The sequence below is a fragment of the Hippocampus guttulatus genome, chromosome 14 (genome assembly GCF_054856545.1).
Source record: "Hippocampus guttulatus isolate MCC_2025c chromosome 14, RoL_Hgut_1.0, whole genome shotgun sequence".
Taxonomy (NCBI): Eukaryota; Metazoa; Chordata; class Actinopteri; order Syngnathiformes; family Syngnathidae; genus Hippocampus; species Hippocampus guttulatus.
The window spans coordinates 5,962,795-5,983,589 of NC_141274.1; the positions used below are offsets into that span (position 1 = coordinate 5,962,795).

At 44.9% G+C, this 20,795-nt stretch overlaps 1 protein-coding gene across 1 annotated transcript in view; it reads left to right on the forward strand.

Moving 5' to 3' along the window:
* kcnq3 (potassium voltage-gated channel, KQT-like subfamily, member 3) overlaps positions 1-20,795 on the forward strand; it is a 29,778-nt gene that overhangs the window by 3,657 nt on the left and 5,326 nt on the right. Inside the window, exons 3-15 of the mRNA XM_086129554.1 lie at positions 15,039-15,129; positions 15,228-15,354; positions 15,776-15,948; positions 16,195-16,368; positions 16,448-16,558; positions 17,108-17,203; positions 17,283-17,377; positions 17,515-17,541; positions 19,551-19,765; positions 19,945-20,050; positions 20,136-20,267; positions 20,400-20,495; positions 20,627-20,714. Coding sequence (XP_085985680.1) covers positions 15,039-15,129; positions 15,228-15,354; positions 15,776-15,948; positions 16,195-16,368; positions 16,448-16,558; positions 17,108-17,203; positions 17,283-17,377; positions 17,515-17,541; positions 19,551-19,765; positions 19,945-20,050; positions 20,136-20,267; positions 20,400-20,495; positions 20,627-20,714 — 1,531 coding nt within the window. The remainder of the gene's footprint in view (positions 1-15,038; positions 15,130-15,227; positions 15,355-15,775; positions 15,949-16,194; positions 16,369-16,447; positions 16,559-17,107; positions 17,204-17,282; positions 17,378-17,514; positions 17,542-19,550; positions 19,766-19,944; positions 20,051-20,135; positions 20,268-20,399; positions 20,496-20,626; positions 20,715-20,795) is intronic.

Sequence of the window (20,795 nt, forward strand, 5' to 3'; positions counted from 1 at the left end):
TGTTTAAAGAGTTACATGATTAGTCACTGCAGCTGATTGACAAGTCGGATGGGCGGGTTCATTGGTATGAGCCAATGGCCCGCCTGCTGGGTGGCGTTCAATCGCTGCGGGGAGGGCGCGGTGTTCCTTGTCAAGCGTCTTGAGTGGAAAGAAATCAGCTGACGCCAGGCCTTGATCTTTCTTGCCCTCCAGAAGTTTTTCATCCTGCTTCAAACACATTTTTGTGCACTCAAAAGAGCTTTGTGGCCAAAACGGACGCCTTTTGGGATCGCCGGGGCCACTTACTTGAACCTGCGCTTGACCAACATGACCACTTTTTTTGAGCGTGCGCCCATCACGTGTACTTAAGACTCCCTGATCAATGCGAGGGTATCAGGAAGTGCCGCGAGTGTTTAAGAGCATTCTTCGCGGTCACTTTGCGGTCGCGGTCACTTTGCATAACCTGGCAGTCGTTAGCGTCGGCTAATCAAACGTACAGAAATGAAATGACCAGCTGCCATCTGGCTGTCACGTTTGACACTTCTGGATCGATGGAGGCGATTAGCTGGTTTTTACGCATTCGATTGATATATTTTCATATTTTTTCATGTTCCCATCGGGACTTGTCTTCGAAGTGGTGGCGTGCAGGATGCCAGCGGCGGTCGAAAGGCACTTACGTGCGAACAGGAAGTGTCTCGGGGAGGTCAACTGCCACATTAGCGACTTGTGTGCTAATGTGGCAGGAATTAGAAACCTGAAGAGAAGAGTAGCACAATAACAATAAATTAATAACGTGGCATTAGCGTTAACTGCTTGACACGCTAATGAACTTTGACGATGATGAGAAGTAAGCAAATAAACAACTAGCCATAAGGTTGAACTCGCTAATGTTTGCTAATTTGTTGCCAAGAGATGCTAATAAGCACACTCATTGATGTACGACGCTCGAAACTGCTCGCTTCCAATCGACGAAGTCATGTCTCTCACTTTAAAGAGTCAAGTGATTCTTTAAATTGACTAACTGGACCCTCTCGGAAACAAATGAGTCACTCGACTCTTTCAATCAACAGTCATGTGACGCGCTTTAAACTGACGACTCTAAATCAACCAGCTAATAAACATGTCAATAACTATGCGGGGTGGAGGGGCTTCCTGAAAGTACTAATTGAATTGTGATGTACACGTTTATTTATTTTTGTGCGGTGGACGTGCTGCCGCAGGAGGCCAACGGCGATGCCTTCCCTCGCGAGGCGGCCGCGACGGCGACGCGAAATGATGGATTGGGCGAAGTCGAGTCAAAAGAGGGTGACTCGAGAGTCTCGTTAAAGGTGAATCATGAGTACGCTTTTAACGTGATCGAGGGCCTCTGCTGCGACATCTCCGCTAACATTCCCGCGCAAACGTCCCAGCATGCGTAAATCAGCACCGCGCTCAGCTCATTAACGTGCATGCAGAACACGATACTTGATTGTGATGAGGGTTACTTGCCAGAAGACGTACTTTAGGGTTATTACTACTCAGCACAAGACATACTTTATTTGTACAGTATTGCTCTTAAGAGGACATACTTAATTAGTATTACTCATCCGAGGATGCACTGCCTTGACACCCAATTGACGTCAAACTCTTTTATGGAGAATCTCTTCAGGCCAAATCATTTTAATATTTTGTGAACTCTCCTTACATCGTATATTTTTTTTTGGTCATTTAAATATCAAATCGGTGTATGCCAAATCCTTATTTGTGAAATTATTGTACATCAAATTAAATTAGTTTTTGTCCAGTCATTTTGTCAATTTTTTTTTTTTAAATTGTCAAATTTTATGTCAACTTGCCCCACATGAAATTATTTTATTTTAAATGATTGAGCATGAAATGTTTTTGCACCAAATGATTGTGCTTGACCTCATTTTACATCAAACTCTTTTTCAAGCCAAGTCATCACGCAGCAAATAAAATTAACCCTTTCAGGGACAGCGATTATTCCAGTGGACAGTTTATCATGTTGTCGTCATCCGTCAAATCCTTTTGTCATCAAATTATTTTTGGAGCAACTCTTTTATCGTCAAATTCTTTTTACTCTAAATAATTTTTTGTCGCATAAAAATCTTATCTATAAATTTTTTTGGGGGGGGGGATAATTATAATTATTTTCCATCAAATCATTTTGATCTCAAACTGTATGTCAACTCATTTTACATTAAATCATTTTACAGTAAATCGTTTCACATCCAATCTTTTTGCGCCAAATTTGACTTCCAAACTTTTGAACCTAAATAATTTTCTGTCAGTTCTCGGGATGTCACAAAAAAATGATTCGAGCCTGAAAATATATATTTTTTATTTCAAAAGATGCGGTCCACTTTCCAATCGAACTACCCTTGAATCGCTTCGCACCCCATATATTGAAAATACCCCCCAGCCCCCGAGTGAACAGTAACAATATCAGTAGCAGTAATAATACTGCTGTTGTCATAGTAGTAGAAGGATGTTTTTATGGAGTGATGAGGGATCATATGCATGTACATGTAACGTGTACGTAATCACTACCATCAATGCAAGAATATTTGATACTCACATGCGCGCACACACACAGAGGGCGATCAATGGGTGAGGCTTGGGGCATTAGGGCAGAGCGGGGGGGATGGGGGGGTAGCGTCGGGCTTCGGTAGGACTCTAAGGAGGATGATCTTACTGGCTTCAGAAAGGATATCTGCTCTTTGTAAAAGACCCCCCAGCCCCAAAACCGCAGCCACGTTGGGCCGCTCATGTGATCACATGAACTCGCCAGCCTTTCATTCGTTTTGGGGGTTTTCATGAGAGATGGCTCAGATTTGGTTTGGAATTTTGTAGATTCACTTTAATTTATTTTAAAAGTAGGCTTGTAGCTTCTTAATTAATTTTTTAATGCTTTGTTTTAGTTTAGTTTTCATTTGTTTTAGTTTTAGTTTTTGTTTTTTCAGGACGCGTTCATTTTTGTGTGCAAAATGTTTTAAAAGTCAACTTTTTACATACAGAACAATCATTTTCCATAAAATCTTTTCACGTCGACTTTATTTTATGTAAGAATGTTTTTTATGTCGACTCTCCAATAATTTACTTTCTTTGATACATTAATTATTTCGGAATTTTATTTTTATGTCAGCCTATTTTTTACGACATCCTGCAATATTAATTTCTAAACATGGATTTCAATGAAAGATTCTTTTTCATTAAGTGAAGCTATCAACTGAAACATAAAATTAAAAAACAAAACAAATTCATCTCAAAGATGATTTGAAAACGATGGGCATGCCGTCATTATTGGCAGCAGTGGACATGCCTTCGGATTTTTGTGCCGATTATTGTTTTTTTTTATGTATGAATAAAAACACTGCTCACAATCATATTGAAAAAAGACGTGTGAAGCGGTAGAGGAATGGGCCGCTTGCGTCTTCTCAAAGGCATCGAATTTCCTGGCTCCCCACCCCGGCGAAATTGCCGGCCGCTGACTGTGCACTCCCGCGTGAATGATACTCATCATTTATTCATCCCCAAACCTCAGCCCCCCACCCCTTAATAAAAAGGAAGAAAAAAAACCCCCTTCCTAATGGAGCCTCTCCTCCTCTTCCTGCCCTCGCGAAACACTTCCTGCTTTTTGGACACAGGCGAATCTCTGATTGGCTGTCAGAGGAGGCGGATGGATTGCTTTCTACTTACTTAGTTGAGAGGCGACAGTCCTCGCCCCACCAAAAACTTCATGGCGTAATCAATCAAGCGCCGTTCCCAAGACGATATCCGAAATGAAAGCAAGCTCCCCTAAGAGATTCAAATCATTCAAATCCAAATGATTTGATTTCAAATTTCACATCATCTTCAAATTATTTTAGAGCAAAATCATTTGATCTCAAATCATTTTACGTGAAATATTTTTGCGTCATATTCATTTAAGCGGGTGCTTATGTTAATTGGCTCCACTGTGACATCACTGTGGGGTAGAAGGGCACAAGGGCGCAGTTTTGGAGACAGCATTTTTAAAAAGTGCATTTCGGATATAAAAATCACATTTTTAGTATTTGGCAACGATACTTTAGTAGCTTGGTGCGGAAATGCCGTATGCGCCAGTGATAACCCGGAATTAACGTCTCATGTACATTGAAAAGTCACTTTTCCGTTGTGAACTTTTGCTTGGATTCCCAAATATGGTCGTCGCCCAATGAGGGCTTCCTGTAATGTCTGCAACCCGGTGGGGGGGGGGGGGGGCACAGCAGAGAAGAGATTTTGCTTCTTGTGAGAGGCCAAAGTCACCGTGGATGATATTTAACGCACTTGTTTTGTTTTTTAAGGCCAAATCGACGTCTGGGCTGCAGGGGGGTCTGAAGGGCGACAGAGGACGCAGTTGGGGGTGGGCAGCATGGGGGAGGTATCAGGGAATGCTGACACTACAAGTTGGATTTATTTGCAAAGGCACCAATGTCCCCGTTTTTGACGGGACAAGCACTTTTTTTTTTCTGTGCCTCAGTGACTGTGATGATGTCACTTTCACTTTAACTTCCTGTTAAAACGAACAATTAAACATAAATTGTGACGCTCCAATTGGACTCTTTCTTTGCCAAGCCCTCTCGTTTGTCATCGTTATAATTCCTAGGACAAATAAATCGAAAAAGCTTTCACTGTCTAAAAAAACTCACTGAATTTTACAGTCGAGTTCCTGATGAATTTGAACTTGGAACAAAAATTGGCTCGGTCACACCCGCTGGCTTTCTTGTATTTATTTATTTTTAAATTCCCTCAGAAGGCAATTTGACTTTGCAAAATGAAATTTGGTTGGCATGTCTATTATGAGTAGAACCACCAAAAAGTCTCAACAAGCCATTCGTGAAAAAATCCAGGAAGACGACCGCTTTGGTTCAAGACGGCCATTTTCGGCTTATTTTTGGTCTTTTTCACCGGTTCTTTGAGTCCCCGAAGCCAGTTTGTCTTCACGTCATGAAATTTGGCAGAAATTTGTCTATCATGAGCCGCATAAAAAAAAAGTCTCAAGAATCCCTGCCTAAAAAGACAAAGGAAGACGGCTACCTGAGTATAAAGCGCAGACTTAGAGCTCATTTTCGTCATTTCCAGACATCCTTTGAATTTTGTAATGAAACTCATCCCCCGAAGCTTGTTTGACTTCACAACATGACATTTCTTAGAAACGTCTATTCTGAGTAGTAAGACGAGAGAAGTCATGACAGCAACGTTTCCAATTCTTTGCTGCCCTTAACCTTCCATTTTCCATTTAATGTCCCCTAAAAAAGACAAACGACACCCGAATGAGTTCAGACGAGAACAAAAAAAACATATATATATATATATATATATATATATATATTTCCAATCCGTTTGTGATAAATTGGAATGGCGTGAGGACGTGAGCCGTGGAGGAGAGCTAGCCGCCTTCGTCAGGCGTACGGCTGAGCCTGGATGATGGATGGCGCTCTTTGTGCCATCCTGCCTTTGAGGGGATAATTACATCTGGAGAACACGCAGCGCCATCGTCCAACCACAACGCACGATGTTGCGTGCGAAACGAGAGCTCGTCAGTATTTCTATCATGCCAGTTGTCGGTTGATTTACTTTATGGGTTTGGCACATCCGCCTCACAGTTTGCATGTGGAGTTTGCACTTTCGATTCATTGTGTTGAAAGTCATTTTTGTCACGGGCCATATTGGAGTTTGTGCTTTCCTTGAGGGCTGTTATGACTGTGAAACCGTAGAAATGTCTCATCTAGGGCTGTGAGCACGAAGTGGTGACTCATATTGAGGTGCAAATTGGCCATGAAAAAAAAGAACGTTGTGTCAGAGGGTTACACAGATTTCTGACGGCGCTCTAATCACCCCCGTGTAGCGCCATCCCTTGATCCCGGAAGTTAAAGGAAGTTTTGTTCAACTAAAAAGGAAAAGCTTTCCGTAGGTTGACGCGCGTGTTGCACTTGCACTGTGTTGCGTCGTTAGCGTGTGGCTTTTCCGCCAGACGCACTTCCCCGCTTCGTTTTCGCTGTGACGGGCCACTTTGCACCTGATGCGCTCCCCGCTGGCATCTGGAGCGCATCGTCGCCACAGCAACCACCAGAATTATTGCCATGGTAACCGCCCAGGATGGGCTAGCGGGTGCGGGCGAGCGGGTGGGGAGCATCTGCTCCCCCTTTGGATCTCCTCTTATCGCGTTGAATCCTGCACACGCGCGCATTGCGCCGTGTCACAGATTGCCTTGTCATGTGACAGCAGCACATGTGACAAGCTCATACATGGAACACGCTAACATCGATTTAACATGTCAGCCATAGTGTGTGTGTGTGTGTGTGTGTATACAGCAGGCAAGATGACACAGTGGTGTACAACAAAGAGTCTCAGTTGCCAGGCAACCACTTCTAAAAATGCCCACTAACCAAAAATGTGGAAGCAGCAGCAGCATCTTCACCAACATCATCATCATCATCATCATCACCATCTTCACCCTTATCAGCATCGTCAACGTCATCATCTTCAACAGCATCATAAAAGCCCTCATCATCTTCATCAACTCGATTCATCATCTTCATCAGCATCACCTTCATCATCAGCCTAACTTCATGACTGACATCATCACCCTCATTTTTATCAGCTTCGTCATCACCTTCATCGGCCTCATCATCAACACTCCACTTCGTTGAAATCAGAATCTTCATCATCATCATCATGATCATCTTTATCCTCATCAGCAGCACTAGCGACATCGACATCTTCATCATCGCCTTCATCGTCACCATCAGTTTTATGGGCCTCATCATCGTCTTTATCAAATTTACCATCTTTACATTCCTCGTCATTTTGTGACCATGAACTTCATCATCATCATCATCATCATCACATCTTCATCTTAATGTTCTGCAGTGTTCTCACTGATCACCATCTTCATCATCAAACTAATCATTATAGTCTTCATTGCTGTCATCTTCATCATCATTTTTGTTGCTGTCATCATCATCATCATCATCTCAACTCTCAACCCAACTCGACTGGACTTAGAGAGCACTTTGAAACAACCACCGCTGTATACAAAGTGCTATACATGCCCAGCGAGGGGGCTTGCCTAACTTTGATCACCATCATCATCTTCATCATCATCATGTGTGGAGGATGACATGTTTGTTCCTGTTCGTGTTTGTAGTTGGCGTGTATGTGACTTAACTCATTCACTCCCAAAGACGTTTTTAAACGTCTTTTCAGACTTGGTCTAGAATTGGCTAGTACTGAAGGAGTTAAAGAAGTGCGATGTCACTCCTGGAAGTTGGTGAGCCACTCAGGTGACATCTGAGTGTTCTCTCGCTCGTTGGCTTTGTCGAGTTGGACACGCTGACTTGCGGTGTGGCAATGAAGTCTCCTCTGATGATCTCAGTGAGGTCAGTCCCATTCCCGGCCGGCCGCCTTTGGCCAGCTGACTAATTAAACGCGGGCCAGCTCGTTAATGAGGCTCGGGCGGCGGCGGTTGATTGGCTGTCACGACTTGCGCCGTCCTTCAACTCGGTTTCAGCTTTTACCGCAAAGACGTTGAGGACATGTCAAATGACGGCACGCCGGACGAGCGGTCGGCACCTCTGCCTCACGGTTCACAGGTTGCAGGTTCCAGTCTGGGTTCAACATGTTTATTCATCTTTTCCTTCCCTCGAGTGAATTCGACAGGTGAGCTGTCCGTCATGTTTTTTGGCATTGGCTGACAACATGCTCACTTTTTTGTCTATTGGCGTACTGACAATGGCGACCAATCAATTGTTTGACAGTATGTGCCCCTACATTGGCTGGGTCATTCCTGCTTAGACAGCTTAAAAGCTTCCAGAGACTGTGATGCTAGCCCACTTGGGAGGACACACACACACACACACCCCGCAGGCAACCTTTTGGACCTCTGCTGCAGCGGGTAAACGTCATCGTGAAAAGTCCAAAAGTGTGCATGTGATTTTTCACCATGTCATTAGTTTATTTGTTCTTCTATAACGTCTATGTAATAACTAAAACTCAAACGAAAATAACATTTTTGCTCACTAAATAAAATTTTTAAAAAATTAAAATACTTTTCTAAAAACGAAAACCACCAGTAACTACAGCTTTCAGTTAAAAAAAACTAAGTGAACTAACTAACCTTTGTTTTCATCTTTGTCAATGAATATCTTAGATTGAGGCTTCAGGGTTGATGTGAAACGGCTTTCTGACGGTTTTGCTCCGTGTCCGTTTCGAAGACGGAAAATCAAACAGTCGTTTGACAATCGTAGCTTAATTTTATGACACAATACTTGGTGACCTTTTTTGTTTTTTTTAAATCGTGCACCCGACGAATGCAAAAAAAACCCCTAAAACTAATACTAAAAGTAATCCAAAAATAAAAATTCTTAAAAATGAACAAGGCTGCTTTGAAAATGAATTAAAACTAAATAAATTTTTCCAATGCCCAAATGATAATTTATAAATAATAAAATAATATAAAAACGAACTCGAATGAAAAATCACTCCTCGCCTCCACTCCTGCTGTGACAAAAACGTTCATTTGGCGAAATGGATCACAGGACTCGTCGTCGTGCAGCTGACAGAACTTGCCTGATTCATTCCCCTTTTTTTTTTCCCCAATGTCTGTGGAATGTAAGATTCAGAAACATGGCCCCTCTTCATCCTCCCTTTCCTTTCTCTTCCTCTTCTTCTTCTTTTTCTTCTTCCTCCTCTTCGCCCTCTTCACCAAGATGGATCATCACCGTGCATCTCCTCTTGGGAAATAAAATGTTGAGACATAAATCTTGAGTTGAGGTGCTGGCGGGGCTCAGCTCGCTCTTATTTACATCGAATGCAACATACATTATACGAAAGCTTAATTCTGTGTCTTATGCATAGCAGAAGCTTTTACTCCTCCCATGATGACCTCATCTTCATCATGAGATGTACCGCAAAGTTTCCTTCTACTTTCAGGCTCTTCACCCTCCCAAAAAGACAATTTATCGCACTAGTAAAAGGTTTCAAAGGTAGCTTTTTTTTTTTTTTTTTTTTTTTTTTTTTCCATGGCTAGTTGACATAGTGCGGCCCGGTGGTTGAGTGGTTAGCGCGTCGACCTCACAGTGCAGAGCTGCGGGATTCGATTCCGGCTGTGGCTTTCCCGTGTGGAGTTTGCATGTTCTCCCCATCTCTGTGTGGGTTTTCTCCGGGTACTCCGGTTTCCTCCCACATTCCAAAAACACACTTGGCAGGATAATGGACCACTCTAAATTGTCCCTAGGCGTGAGTGTGAGCGGGAATGGTTGTATGTGTGCCCTGCAATTGGCTGGCAACCAATTCAGGGTGTCCCCCGCCTACTGCCCGAAGACGGCCGGGATAGGCTACCGCACCCCCGCGACCCTTGTAAGGATAAAGCGGATCAGAAAATGGATGGATGGATTTGCAGCTACTATTGTATTGGAATTTAAAAGGCATTTGAGGATTAGGCCCAAACATTTTTCTCAATTCTTCCACTCGTGTGCAGAATTTTCTTACTCGTGAGGACAAAGATCGTACGAGTTCACAGATGTCAACCCTATGCAAAAAATAAAAAAATTGCTCAAACGTCCTCACGACGAGACAGCTACATTGTGGTGGCAGACATGTTTGTTTGTTTACTCCACACCGCCGCAGGCATCCAATGGCGGCCCGCCGTTGCACGTCACCATGGAAACGAGCTCAGACGAGGCACGACTGGTGATTCCTCAAGGGAGGCAAAAGGGGAAGCGAGCGGGTGTCGCCATGGCGACCGGGGGATCTTCCTGGGAGAGTGGTGAGAGCAGCTGTTGCCATGGAAGTGGGATGCGTGTCAGCCAATGTATTTAATCGGGGGGGGGGGGGGAGAGGGTGGAAGGGGATTTAAATGAGTGGGGAGGGGAATTTACAGGGTGGGGGGGGGGGCTGGCGTGAAAGTGAGAGGAGATAACGTGAGGAATCACCATCCAATCATCTATTTGCGTGAGTCTGTCGAAGGGCAAATGACACCCTGGTTAGGTCCCCAATCAATCACAGACATGTGATCAGCCTCACATTCGCACGCGGTGGTAACTAAACGCACGCGGCCTGTATGCGAGTCAGCCCAATGTATCCGCTACACTGACACGAGTCTCCTCGTTTTTTTAATAAGGCTCGTCATTTCCCACAAGAGTCGCCACTTTCTTGCCCGCACAAAATGTTCCTTCCGTAATGAACCTCTTTGTCAGGTGAGACATAGTCGTGACGAGCATAGCAAGAGCGGCCGAGGAGGAGGATGCAACGAGAAGTTAACGGGGAGCGGGCCTTGACCTCGCTCCCGAGTCACAACACGACTGGCTCGCACACACGAGCTTCAGGCTTGCGCCCATCGAGTCGGTCCGGGCCAGTCCCGAGTCGGAACACGGAAGGGGACGTCACTAGCAGGTTGGGAGCATGTCGTAGGGCCCCGACTCAGCTAAAAGTGACTTGCTGCTCACTCGCTCTCACCGACTTGCATCCAAATTGCTCCTGACTCTCTGCCAACGCGTTCCCGACGACTCACTCCCGATGACGACTCGCTCCTGCTGTCTCGCTGCAGAGTCACTCGCAACTGGCTCTGTACCTCCTCCCTCTTACCTACTCGCTCCCTATGCACACCCGGTTTGATCTTCATTCATTTCGATCATCAGGGGCAACGCTTTAACTTCATTGCCCTTGTTCCAGATCCACTACTGACTCCCCCTCCCACACACGACATTTTGATCCAGACTTCCACCCAACTCGCTACTCATTCCTGAGATGGTCGTCAGTCAGAGTCGAGTCACAGGGAGCAAGTCAGCGGGAGTCCCGGTAAGCCGGTATCAGGTTGGGAGCGAGCTGGGACCGACTCACTCTTGACTAGCTCCAACTGATTCATGACTCTCTCCATACTGATTCACTGCTGACTCGCTGCCGACTTACTCCTGACGTCTCACTCGTGACTACTCGCTCTGACTGATTCGCTCCGGATTCATTCCCAACTCGCTCCTGACTCTCTGCATGCTCACCCCTGACTTGCTCTTTACTCGCTCCACACTCGTTTACATCTAACTCGCGTCTAGCTCTCGACTCGCTCACACCAACTCTCTGCAGATTGACTCTCGACACTCTCCGTTACTCGCTCGCTTCAAACCCATTCACGTCTGGCTCCCGACTTGCTCCCTCTGACTCCCAACTTGCTCGCATCAACTCGATCGCATTAAGTGGCTGCAGACTCATTCCCAACTCGCTCCTTACGGGTGGTTGCTCCATTCTCCTTCAATTCTATCTCACGAATCGCTCGTGTCAACTGGGCTGCCTATTCACTTCGCAACTTACTCTCATGACTCCCTCGTGCCAACTGGCTCCTGCACTCATTGTCACAGTTAGAGTCATCAAGCACAAATATGGAAGTCAGATTCTGTAGCAGCCCGGGCTACTACATAAAATCAGATCATCATGTCTTGGTGAAGGAGCATTTGGCTCACCATTGTTTTGTTTTTTTTTGTTGCTTTTTGTTTTTGTTTTTTTTGGTCGCACGTCTATATTTAGTCGTGGCGTTCTTGCTGTGTTGCTTCATCTCACGGTAACCCCGGCGCAGCATCTGTTAGCACTTGGAAGCTAACGAGTGCTAACAACACTGATTATCCCGTGTGCATGTTGGCACGCTACAAGATGGCGATGGAAGCGGGCCAGTTGACTGTCATCCAACCTTTGGCTTGTCCATCACTTTGATAGACGATCGGTGGCAAATTTGATCGATGTGAGATGGATGACCTTCATCAACGTCACGCTTCACACTGGTCAATTCACGTCCATTTATCTTCTCTTCCGCTTCTTTCTCATCATCTCTCTGATTCATTGTGTGACATCCTGACTTCTCCAATGCGCCGAGAGGTGTTCTTACGGCTCGCTTTCCGTTGTCTAAACGCTAATTAAGCGAGCGGGAAATCAAATGTAATTAAAGTCCGGCTTTCCTGAAGATGAGGTTACACCAGGGCGTCGCTTCTCCCACAGCATCACCTGGAAATATGCTGAGTCAGCGACAAGAATAGGAACACCTCGTCCTCATCTAGAAAAACAACACTTCTCCATGACAACATGCAAGAGTTGATGTAACTTGGGAGCATGGCCTTAAGTTAAAGATGAGCATTGTGGACTTTTAAGTCTGATTTTTGTCATAAAAATACGATTTGGATAAATTTTCATCTACATCGACACAGAAGGCAAATGACCATGAATTATTTACAGCGAGTGTTGCTTTCGTTTTAATTCTCCTCCTGGGATCTTATTGCTCTTTCTACCAAACAAGCCTTGAAAAAGTTGCCTTCAAAAGGGCCCCTTATTGCTAACAAAAAATGAAAAATGCCATTGGCATGCTAGCGGTTGACATATACTCGTCGTTGTTTTGCAGCTCTTTAAGAAACGGATATTTGAACACAAATGGTAGAAAAAAACAACTAGACGGATAATATAATGATACTCACTGTCACATATTCTTTATCCTCTTTGAAAAAATGGCGAATAATACAGTTGAATATTCCGATATTTCTATTACTACTTAGTAGTCCCAGAACAGTGATGGGCAAATTAAATGTTCGAAGGGGCCACCATTTTTCATCAGCGCCACAGGGTGGACACACAGGACCATGCACTTCCGAACCAGTGATGTCTGCCATCTACTGGCGAATGGTGATATTACATTTCAAAACTATAAAGTGCACCCCCACATTTCATAGGGGATAGGGACCAGGCCAGCCCCAAAATCGTCTCAATAAATGTAATGTAATGATATATAACAAGAATTATGGATAAAAATTGTATTATAACGGTGATTAACGCTAATTAATCCACACAACGGATTACTTGCCTAACTTTAAAATCCATGTGAAACTTCCCACATCATAATCGACGTAATGATAAAAATCAACGTTTTCTCAATTGGTCGTACCGCCGCTCCTCCCCTCTCTGGGGACCTTTGGGACAACCTGGCGAGGAAACTCATTATACTCCGCCAGGCCCGATTAACTGCCGTCTCCCTAACGTGCACTAATGGAGCCAATTAGCGCCGCTAATCACGCTCGTTTGTTTGACATCAGTCGGACCGCAAAAGCAGAAAGCGCTCCCGTCAGAATTCCGCCGCTGGCTGGGCTAATCTTCCTCTCAGCAACTTTCCACCTGTCAGCAGAAGAAGAAGAGACAGCGATCAGATGTGCCGGATAAAAAGTGACGTCAGCGCAGTTCTCCGCTTGAATGTGATGCATGGAAAAGTTACTGTGAGATGAGTCCTGGGTTGCGAAGGGGTTGGAAATTTCTGGTGTATCGGAAGGCCGAAACGGTCCCCCTTTTTTGTGGGTTCCAGGATTGTAGTGCTGCTATTTTGCAGAATGCAATCTTCGTAGGATTAGACCACCTGCACCTCAATTTAGACCAGCTTTTTTCACTGAAAAAAGTATTTTTAAAAAAATCTGTGAGTAGGTAAATCTGCGGGTACCACACTGCAAGTATGTGGTGATCTACTGTAGCAAGTTTGAAAATCAACGAATAATCTTGCTTATTCATAATTTCATTGTCCAGCAAAATAATTGGGATTTAAATATTTTTTCCCCATAGTCACCCAGCGCTACTGTTGATCGTATTTTTACGATGTTTTCAGAAACATCTTTTAGATCTTTTTTAGTTTTACTTTAACCAATAACATTTAGAACATACTTTAAAATTATTTTTCAGTTTTTTTTTGTTTTTGTTTTTTTTAAACACGCTTTGACATAGACGCTTTGATCTACTTTTCAATTCGATGAGAAGTTTGTGAAGGTTCCGCTTTTCTCGTGCTTTCCCACACAAAGGACACGTCCCGACCTGCTGCGTTTGCAATCTGTTTATTGGATCTCGTAGTTGCAGTAAGTTGCTCGTTAGGAATCCTCAGGGGGTGCGGCCCGGAAGGGGGGTGGGTGTCAATGCTTCCCGCGGGCTCCGCGGATCGGAGCGGATTAATGGCAGCGGCGCAAAGAACTTTCTTTCGTCTCCTTTGTGAGCCGAGCGACCTCCAGAAAGCATGAGCGACTCACTCGCAGCTGAAGCAGCAGAAGTAAGACGACCTTCCCGTTGTATATTCAGCGAGGAGGATTACGGAGTGTGGGAGCAAGAGCACCAAATTGAACACATCTCTAACAAGAGGGAAGGAAAATCACTAATTGGGTGCAATAAGGACACATTTTCACTCAGGGGTGTACTCACTTTTGTTGCCTATATATATACTGTATATAAATATAGATCTATCGATATATGGATCGATAGATCGTACTTGAAGGCAAACGGGAAATAGCATCGATTGTCTTCCATGCGATCTTGACGTTGAGAGGCGTCAAGGACATGATGGTCACCGACGTCAATACACGCGTAGTAGTGTCTCCTGAAAAGTTACATATTTTTAAAATTACCGGTAACATGAAATTTGGTGGACATGTCGATCGTAAGAAAAATTGAACAGAAAGTCGGCCATCTTGATTTGAAGCAGCCATTTGGAATTCAGTCACGTCATGTGGAAAGTTCAACAAAATTAAGCTCCAGTCACCAGTTTTACCAAGTGACATGAAATTTGGTGGACATTTCGATTCATAGCAGGACAAACGAAAACGTTTCAGTAACCCCCATGCATGAAATTGAACTTTCAGTGCCTTTTATTTTCACTTCGTCGGTCTGTCCCAAAACCTGTAGCCTAAATATTTGTTAGGGTTTCAAATCTGCCATTGACAGACCATGTAACAAAATCCAGAATGTTGTCAAGCAAGCAGAACGTGTTCATTCATTCATTCATTTATTCCAAATTCACTTAAATAGCTTGTGTTGCATTTTTCCCCTTCGAAATGTGAAGTGTGTTATATCTATTCTGCTGATTCAGCAAAAAAAGGGTTTGCCCGGCCACCTGCAGTTTCATTTTCAAGTGAAAGTGTGCTGCCCCTTAGTGCTCAAAATTTGGCCCTACACATCTTTGTTCAACTGGAATGTTTTTTCTTGTTGTTGATGTTGTTTGTTTGTTTTTTAATGAAGTCACCTATGCGTGTTTGCAGATTTCTGATCGTCCTTGGCTGTTTAATTTTGGCTGTGTTGACAACCTTCAAAGAGCATGAGAAGACGTCAGCTCATTGGCTAGTGGTTCTGGTGAGCTTTCAGACGCACGCACGCACTTACTCACAGACACACACGCGCACGCGCACGTCCCCACACAAACCTGACGGTGTGTTTTTACCGTTTCCCAGGAGACGTTTGCCATCTTCATCTTCGGGGCGGAATTTGCGTTGCGCATTTGGGCTGCGGGATGTTGCTGTCGTTACAAAGGATGGAGAGGGAGGCTCAAATTTGCCCGCAAGCCGCTTTGCATGCTGGGTAAGGACGCCCATCACACGCTCCTTCTTGGCACCCTAAACACTACATGGGGATTTTTATACAGTGGACTCACATACTGTAAATGCTCCTGTGAGTGTTTTGACTATTCGATTCATCATTTGACGTTGTAGATGACTCAACTTTTTAGTCCACCCTATAAAAATTACTTTCTAGTGATGAGGGTGTTTTCGATGTGTCATTTCTCTATTTTCACAGACAGACACACGTGTGATTCTCATAAAAACTGGCACATGTTCATTTTGGTGACAGGGCAAGTCTGAAAATTTGGTGCCAGAAAGTCCCTTTCGGTTGTTGGGGACCATTTCATTATTTCAGCTGTTTGGGGGGGGTCGGAAAATGAGTGAAAGACTGCGAAGACAGCCGCACTATGTAAAGTTTGTGACATTATGGGATGGTGCAGACATCTTCGTTCTGATGGCGTCGGTGCCGGTGGTGGCGGTGCGTAACCAAGGCAACGTGCTGGCCACGTCCCTGCGCAGCCTGCGCTTCCTGCAGATCCTGCGCATGTTGCGCATGGACCGGCGAGGAGGAACCTGGAAGCTGCTGGGCTCGGCCATCTACGCGCACAGCAAGGTAGGACGCCACGCCCCCTGGGGGACTGGAGCCAAATGACAGCAGGGCACACCGGCGCTTTCTCACATTTCTCGCCCAATATTATTTTATTTTTTTGCTCATGTTTACTGCTGAAATGTCCCCTCGTGCTTTACTGAGCTATTTATAGTTCCCATGTACTCCTCACATATGATTACGCATGGGAGCGTGTCAACACATGTGAAAGGTTATCGCAAACGAGAGTTGTGCGTGCGCTGCGGCACGTAGGAGCTGATCACCGCCTGGTACATCGGCTTCCTGTCGCTGATCCTGGCGTCCTTCCTGGTCTACCTGGTGGAGAAGGACGACGTGTCGCTGGACGTGTCCGATCAGGACGACACCGCCGCCCCGCCCAAAGCTCAGGATTTCGACACGTACGCCGACGCGCTGTGGTGGGGGCTGGTACGTAACGCGACGCAAGGTAAAGCCGGCCCCTGCGGCGTGCAAATATCACAAGTTGCTTCGCGGTGTGCTGGCGTAGATCACGCTGACCACCATCGGCTACGGCGACAAGACGCCAAAGACGTGGGCGGGGAGACTTTTAGCCGGAACCTTTGCGCTGATCGGCGTCTCCTTCTTCGCTCTGCCTGCTGTACGTAACCGCGGCTATTGATCATGATGTTGTCCCTGTGATTTTGTTCCATTGATGATGTCACGTTCATGATATCACTCTAGTGATGTCACATTTATGATTTTACGATGATGATGATGCAATGATGTCATGTTGATGATGTCACAGACATCACAGTGACAATGTGATCATTACAGTGAGGACACATTACGTTGATGATGTCATATTGATGACATCCCAGTGAGGCATGTGAGGTTTGATTTTGTTACATTGGATGATGTCAAGGTTGCTGATTTCACATTGATGACACGATGTGATGTTGATTACGTCACCTTGATGACGTCACAATAATGGTTTCACATCGATCTCACAATGAGGACGATGACATGATTGTCATGTTGATGATGTCACAGTGATGGTGTCGCATTGATGACAGTGATCTCCCCTTTTGCACATGTCACTGTCATGGCATGTTGACAGTCACGTTAATGACGTCCTGATGATGATCATTCCTGTGACATCACGTCACATTGATGACATCACATGGATGATGTCACATTGGTGATGCAGGGTATCCTGGGTTCTGGTCTGGCCCTGAAGGTCCAGGAGCAGCACAGACAGAAACACTTTGAGAAGAGACGCCATCCGGCCGCCGGGCTCATCCAGGTGAGAGGAGAGGAGACCCCGTCGGCCTGCTCTTGGCCAGCCGATTGGACAACTGCGCGTGTGCGTGTGTCTATTGCAGTCGGCGTGGCGCTATTATTCCACCAATCCAATCAGGGAAGACCTCATCGCTACGTGGAGGTTCTACGAGACCATCATCTCGCTCCCGTGCTTCAGGTGAGTTGCGTGGACGCACGCCCGCACGCACACACACACACACACACACACACACATAACACAGTAGTCAATTCATCCAACTGTGTTATTGTTTTTTTTTTTACACATTTGTCTTTGTCTTTATGATGTCCACGCAGGAAGGATCACCTTGATGTCATCACGAGGTAGGGACAAGCCATGACAGGTTGTAAGACAACAGTCCTTTCAGACAAACAATAGACTGGTCGCCAGTCGATGGCGCTGCGCATCAAGCTGATTTGAGTTCACGAAAACAAACAAAATAACTCCAATTGAAGAAAAAAATTATTTTTTTTGTTCATGAAATTTTAACAAAGACTAACTGAAGACTGATATTTCTAAAACGAACTAAAAGATAAGATAAGATAACCTTCATTTGTCCCACACTGGGGAAATTTGCAGTCTACAGCAGCAAGATTGGGCAGGGGGGGGGTAAAGTGTTTCATTGCACAAAACTAACACTAGCTACAATAAAAACTAAAACTTGCTCTAAAAAAAAATAAATTAAAACTCGCTGCACTTGAAACACAGAAGTCCAAACAGAATAAAAAAACGATCATGAAAATCCCAAATTGCTTTCACCCCGGTGCACATACAAGCAACTGGTCGCCAACTGATGTCGAGGAATTTACAGAGAAATAAGGTTAGGAGCTGTCCCAATACTTTTGTTCGCTCCCTTTCAGTGACAAACAACCAGTCGGCTTGTTAATTTGGTTGATCCGCAGCAACTTCTCATCATCCTTTTGCAGCCAGCGTTCTGCGGCCACCCTTCTTCTTCTTTTTCTTCTTCTGTGGCTTTTCCAAAGCCCCAAAGAGGCGGACATTGTTGTTGCCTATAAGAGCGGCCGTGGCGGTGTCGGGTTTGCCCCCCCCCGCACCCCCCCCCCCCCCCCCCCGCGGCAGGAGTCTCGTTTTCCACCGAGTGCTCTCGTCTTTGTGACGCCCAACAATCGCTCGACAAAGAAAGCGTCTTGGCGTCTTCCGTCGCTGCCAGGACGCATTGTGGTGTCCCTCAAACACGGCAAAAGCCCCACGAGACCTTGGCTCCTCCATGGCGTCCGCTCGCTGCTATCCCAACCTTCAGCCAAGGCGCCAGAGCACGTGTTTGAAAAATCTCACGGCAGAACAACCTCACAAAAAGTATAAGAACAAATTATTATTATTTTTATTTGTAGAGGGAAAAAAAATAAAGTCACATCCCAAAGCATGTTGCTGCCACACCCAAAAACATTTCGCGTTCGATCATGAGTTTCACATGAACACGAGCGAGCATTTATGCTACATTAAAAAAAAAGAAAATGGCCAAGTGTTTGAAAAAAAAAAAGACAAACATAACCTTCATGGGGCTCCCACAGGAAGCTGAACCTGAAGCAATTCACTTCGTTTTGGTTTGCCAAATGCCAGTTCATTTTTTAACATATTAATCGTTAAATCGTGAAATGAATTATACATCACAACGTGAAACTTCAGTTCATTTGTCAAAATGTGAAAGTTGTCACTTGATGGTAAAACATGAAACTCATCACATTAAAACATAAAACTTATCACATTACAATGTGAAATTTATTTCCACCCCATACTAGTCCCCAGCATGTTTATAGTAGTTTTATTTTTAATTCGTTTTTTTAGTTAAGATTTTTTTTTAACATTCAGTTAGTTTTCATTCGTTTTTAGAGCGGGTTTGTCAGTTTTGTTTTCACCAAGGCTTTGTTTTCGGTTTTTTTTTTGTTAATTTTCCTTAGTTTTAGTTTTAGTTTTTTTTGTTAGTTTTAATAAATGTGTGTGTATATATATAAAATGCAATATAAAAAAAGTAAGTATTGTGGGATAAAGTTAAATAATTACAATTCTCCAAAGGCTTCCGTTAGAACGTACAGCATTACCGAAATGAGACTATTTCGGTAATGCACACTCCAAAAGTTCATTGATGATATCATGATAAAAACAAAAATGATGGACATGTACACTGTAATTATACATTGTTTTCATTAGTTTCATCAATTAAATTGTAGTTTAATGTAATCATTTTTGTGTTTATTTTATTTCGTTAACACTTTTTTTTCCAATTGTAGTTATTTCATGAGTTTCCTCAACTATAATAACCTTGATCCCCAGCAGTGTCGCTTGTAACCATGACAACCGTGTGGTCCATCAGCCAGAAGATGACGCTGCTGGAGCGCGTGCGCCTTCCTAACGCGCGTCCAACCATGGCGGCGGTGGCAGTGGCGGCGAGTAGGAAGATGGCGGCCAATGCCGAAGCGCTGGAGGAAAGTCCCTCCAAGGAGCCCAAGCCGGCCGGGTTCAGCAACCGCGAACGCTTCCGCACCGCCTTCCGCATGAGGGCGTCCACGCTGCGCCACAGCTCCGAAGGTACGGCGAAAAAAAAGTGCCGGCGGGCTTTCATGTCCGTATGATGGCTAATGCGGTTGCTAATTCCATTCGGACCGACTATGAATGAATGCAAGCAAGTCAAAAATGAGGTGTGTGCAGCAGGAGCACTTCTAGTCATCAGCGTTGCGGTTGATAACCGCAATGAAATGTTGCGGCAGATGCAGCGGCACTTGCAGAGGCGGTGACGGAGGAGCGTGGCTTCCCGCCCGACATCCTGTTGGAGGAGATGATCCCCACGCTCAAGTTAGCCATCAGGGCCGTCAGGTTTGCCCAGCCTGCCGCTTGCCCGTCGTGTGTTCTCGGCCAACAAAGGTGAGACGTGCCCCGTTTTTTTTTGTGCGTGCGTCAGGATCATGACCTTCCTGCTCAACAAGAAGCGCTTCAAGGAGACGCTGAGGCCTTACGATGTCAAGGACGTGATCGAGCAGTACTCGGCCGGACATCTGGACATGCTCTGCAGGATCAAGTACCTTCAGACCAGGTGAGCCATGGCTTTGAAATTTGTTAGTCTTTATTGGTTTTAATTTTTTTGAAAAGGTTTTGTTTCAGTTTTGGTTTTATTAGTTTTAGTATTAGCTTAGCTGTACGAGTTTTAGCAACCCTCTTCTTTCAGAATCGACATGATTCTGGCACCTGGAGCCCCCCTGACCCCCAAACAGAAGAAACCTGTCAAGCCGCCCTTTAATTACCCCAACAGCCAGTCGCCCAGGTGGGCCCCAACCTCAACTTTGGCATCTGAACACGAGCACAAGGTCCAAGGTGATCAACAACTGTGTGTGCGTGTGTGCGTGTGTGCGTGTGTGCGTGTGTGTGTGTGTGTGTGTGTGTGTGTGTGTGTAGGCACGAGTCCTTCTTGTCCAAAGCCCACTCCATGGCAGAAGCTGAGGACCAAAGCATGATGGGAAGATTTGTGCGTGTGGAGAGGCAGGTGAGCAAATGCGCCCACAAATAAATAAATGATCAATTCCGCTGCATCTCCTTCAGTAGAACTCAACGCTGCCAAGCATCT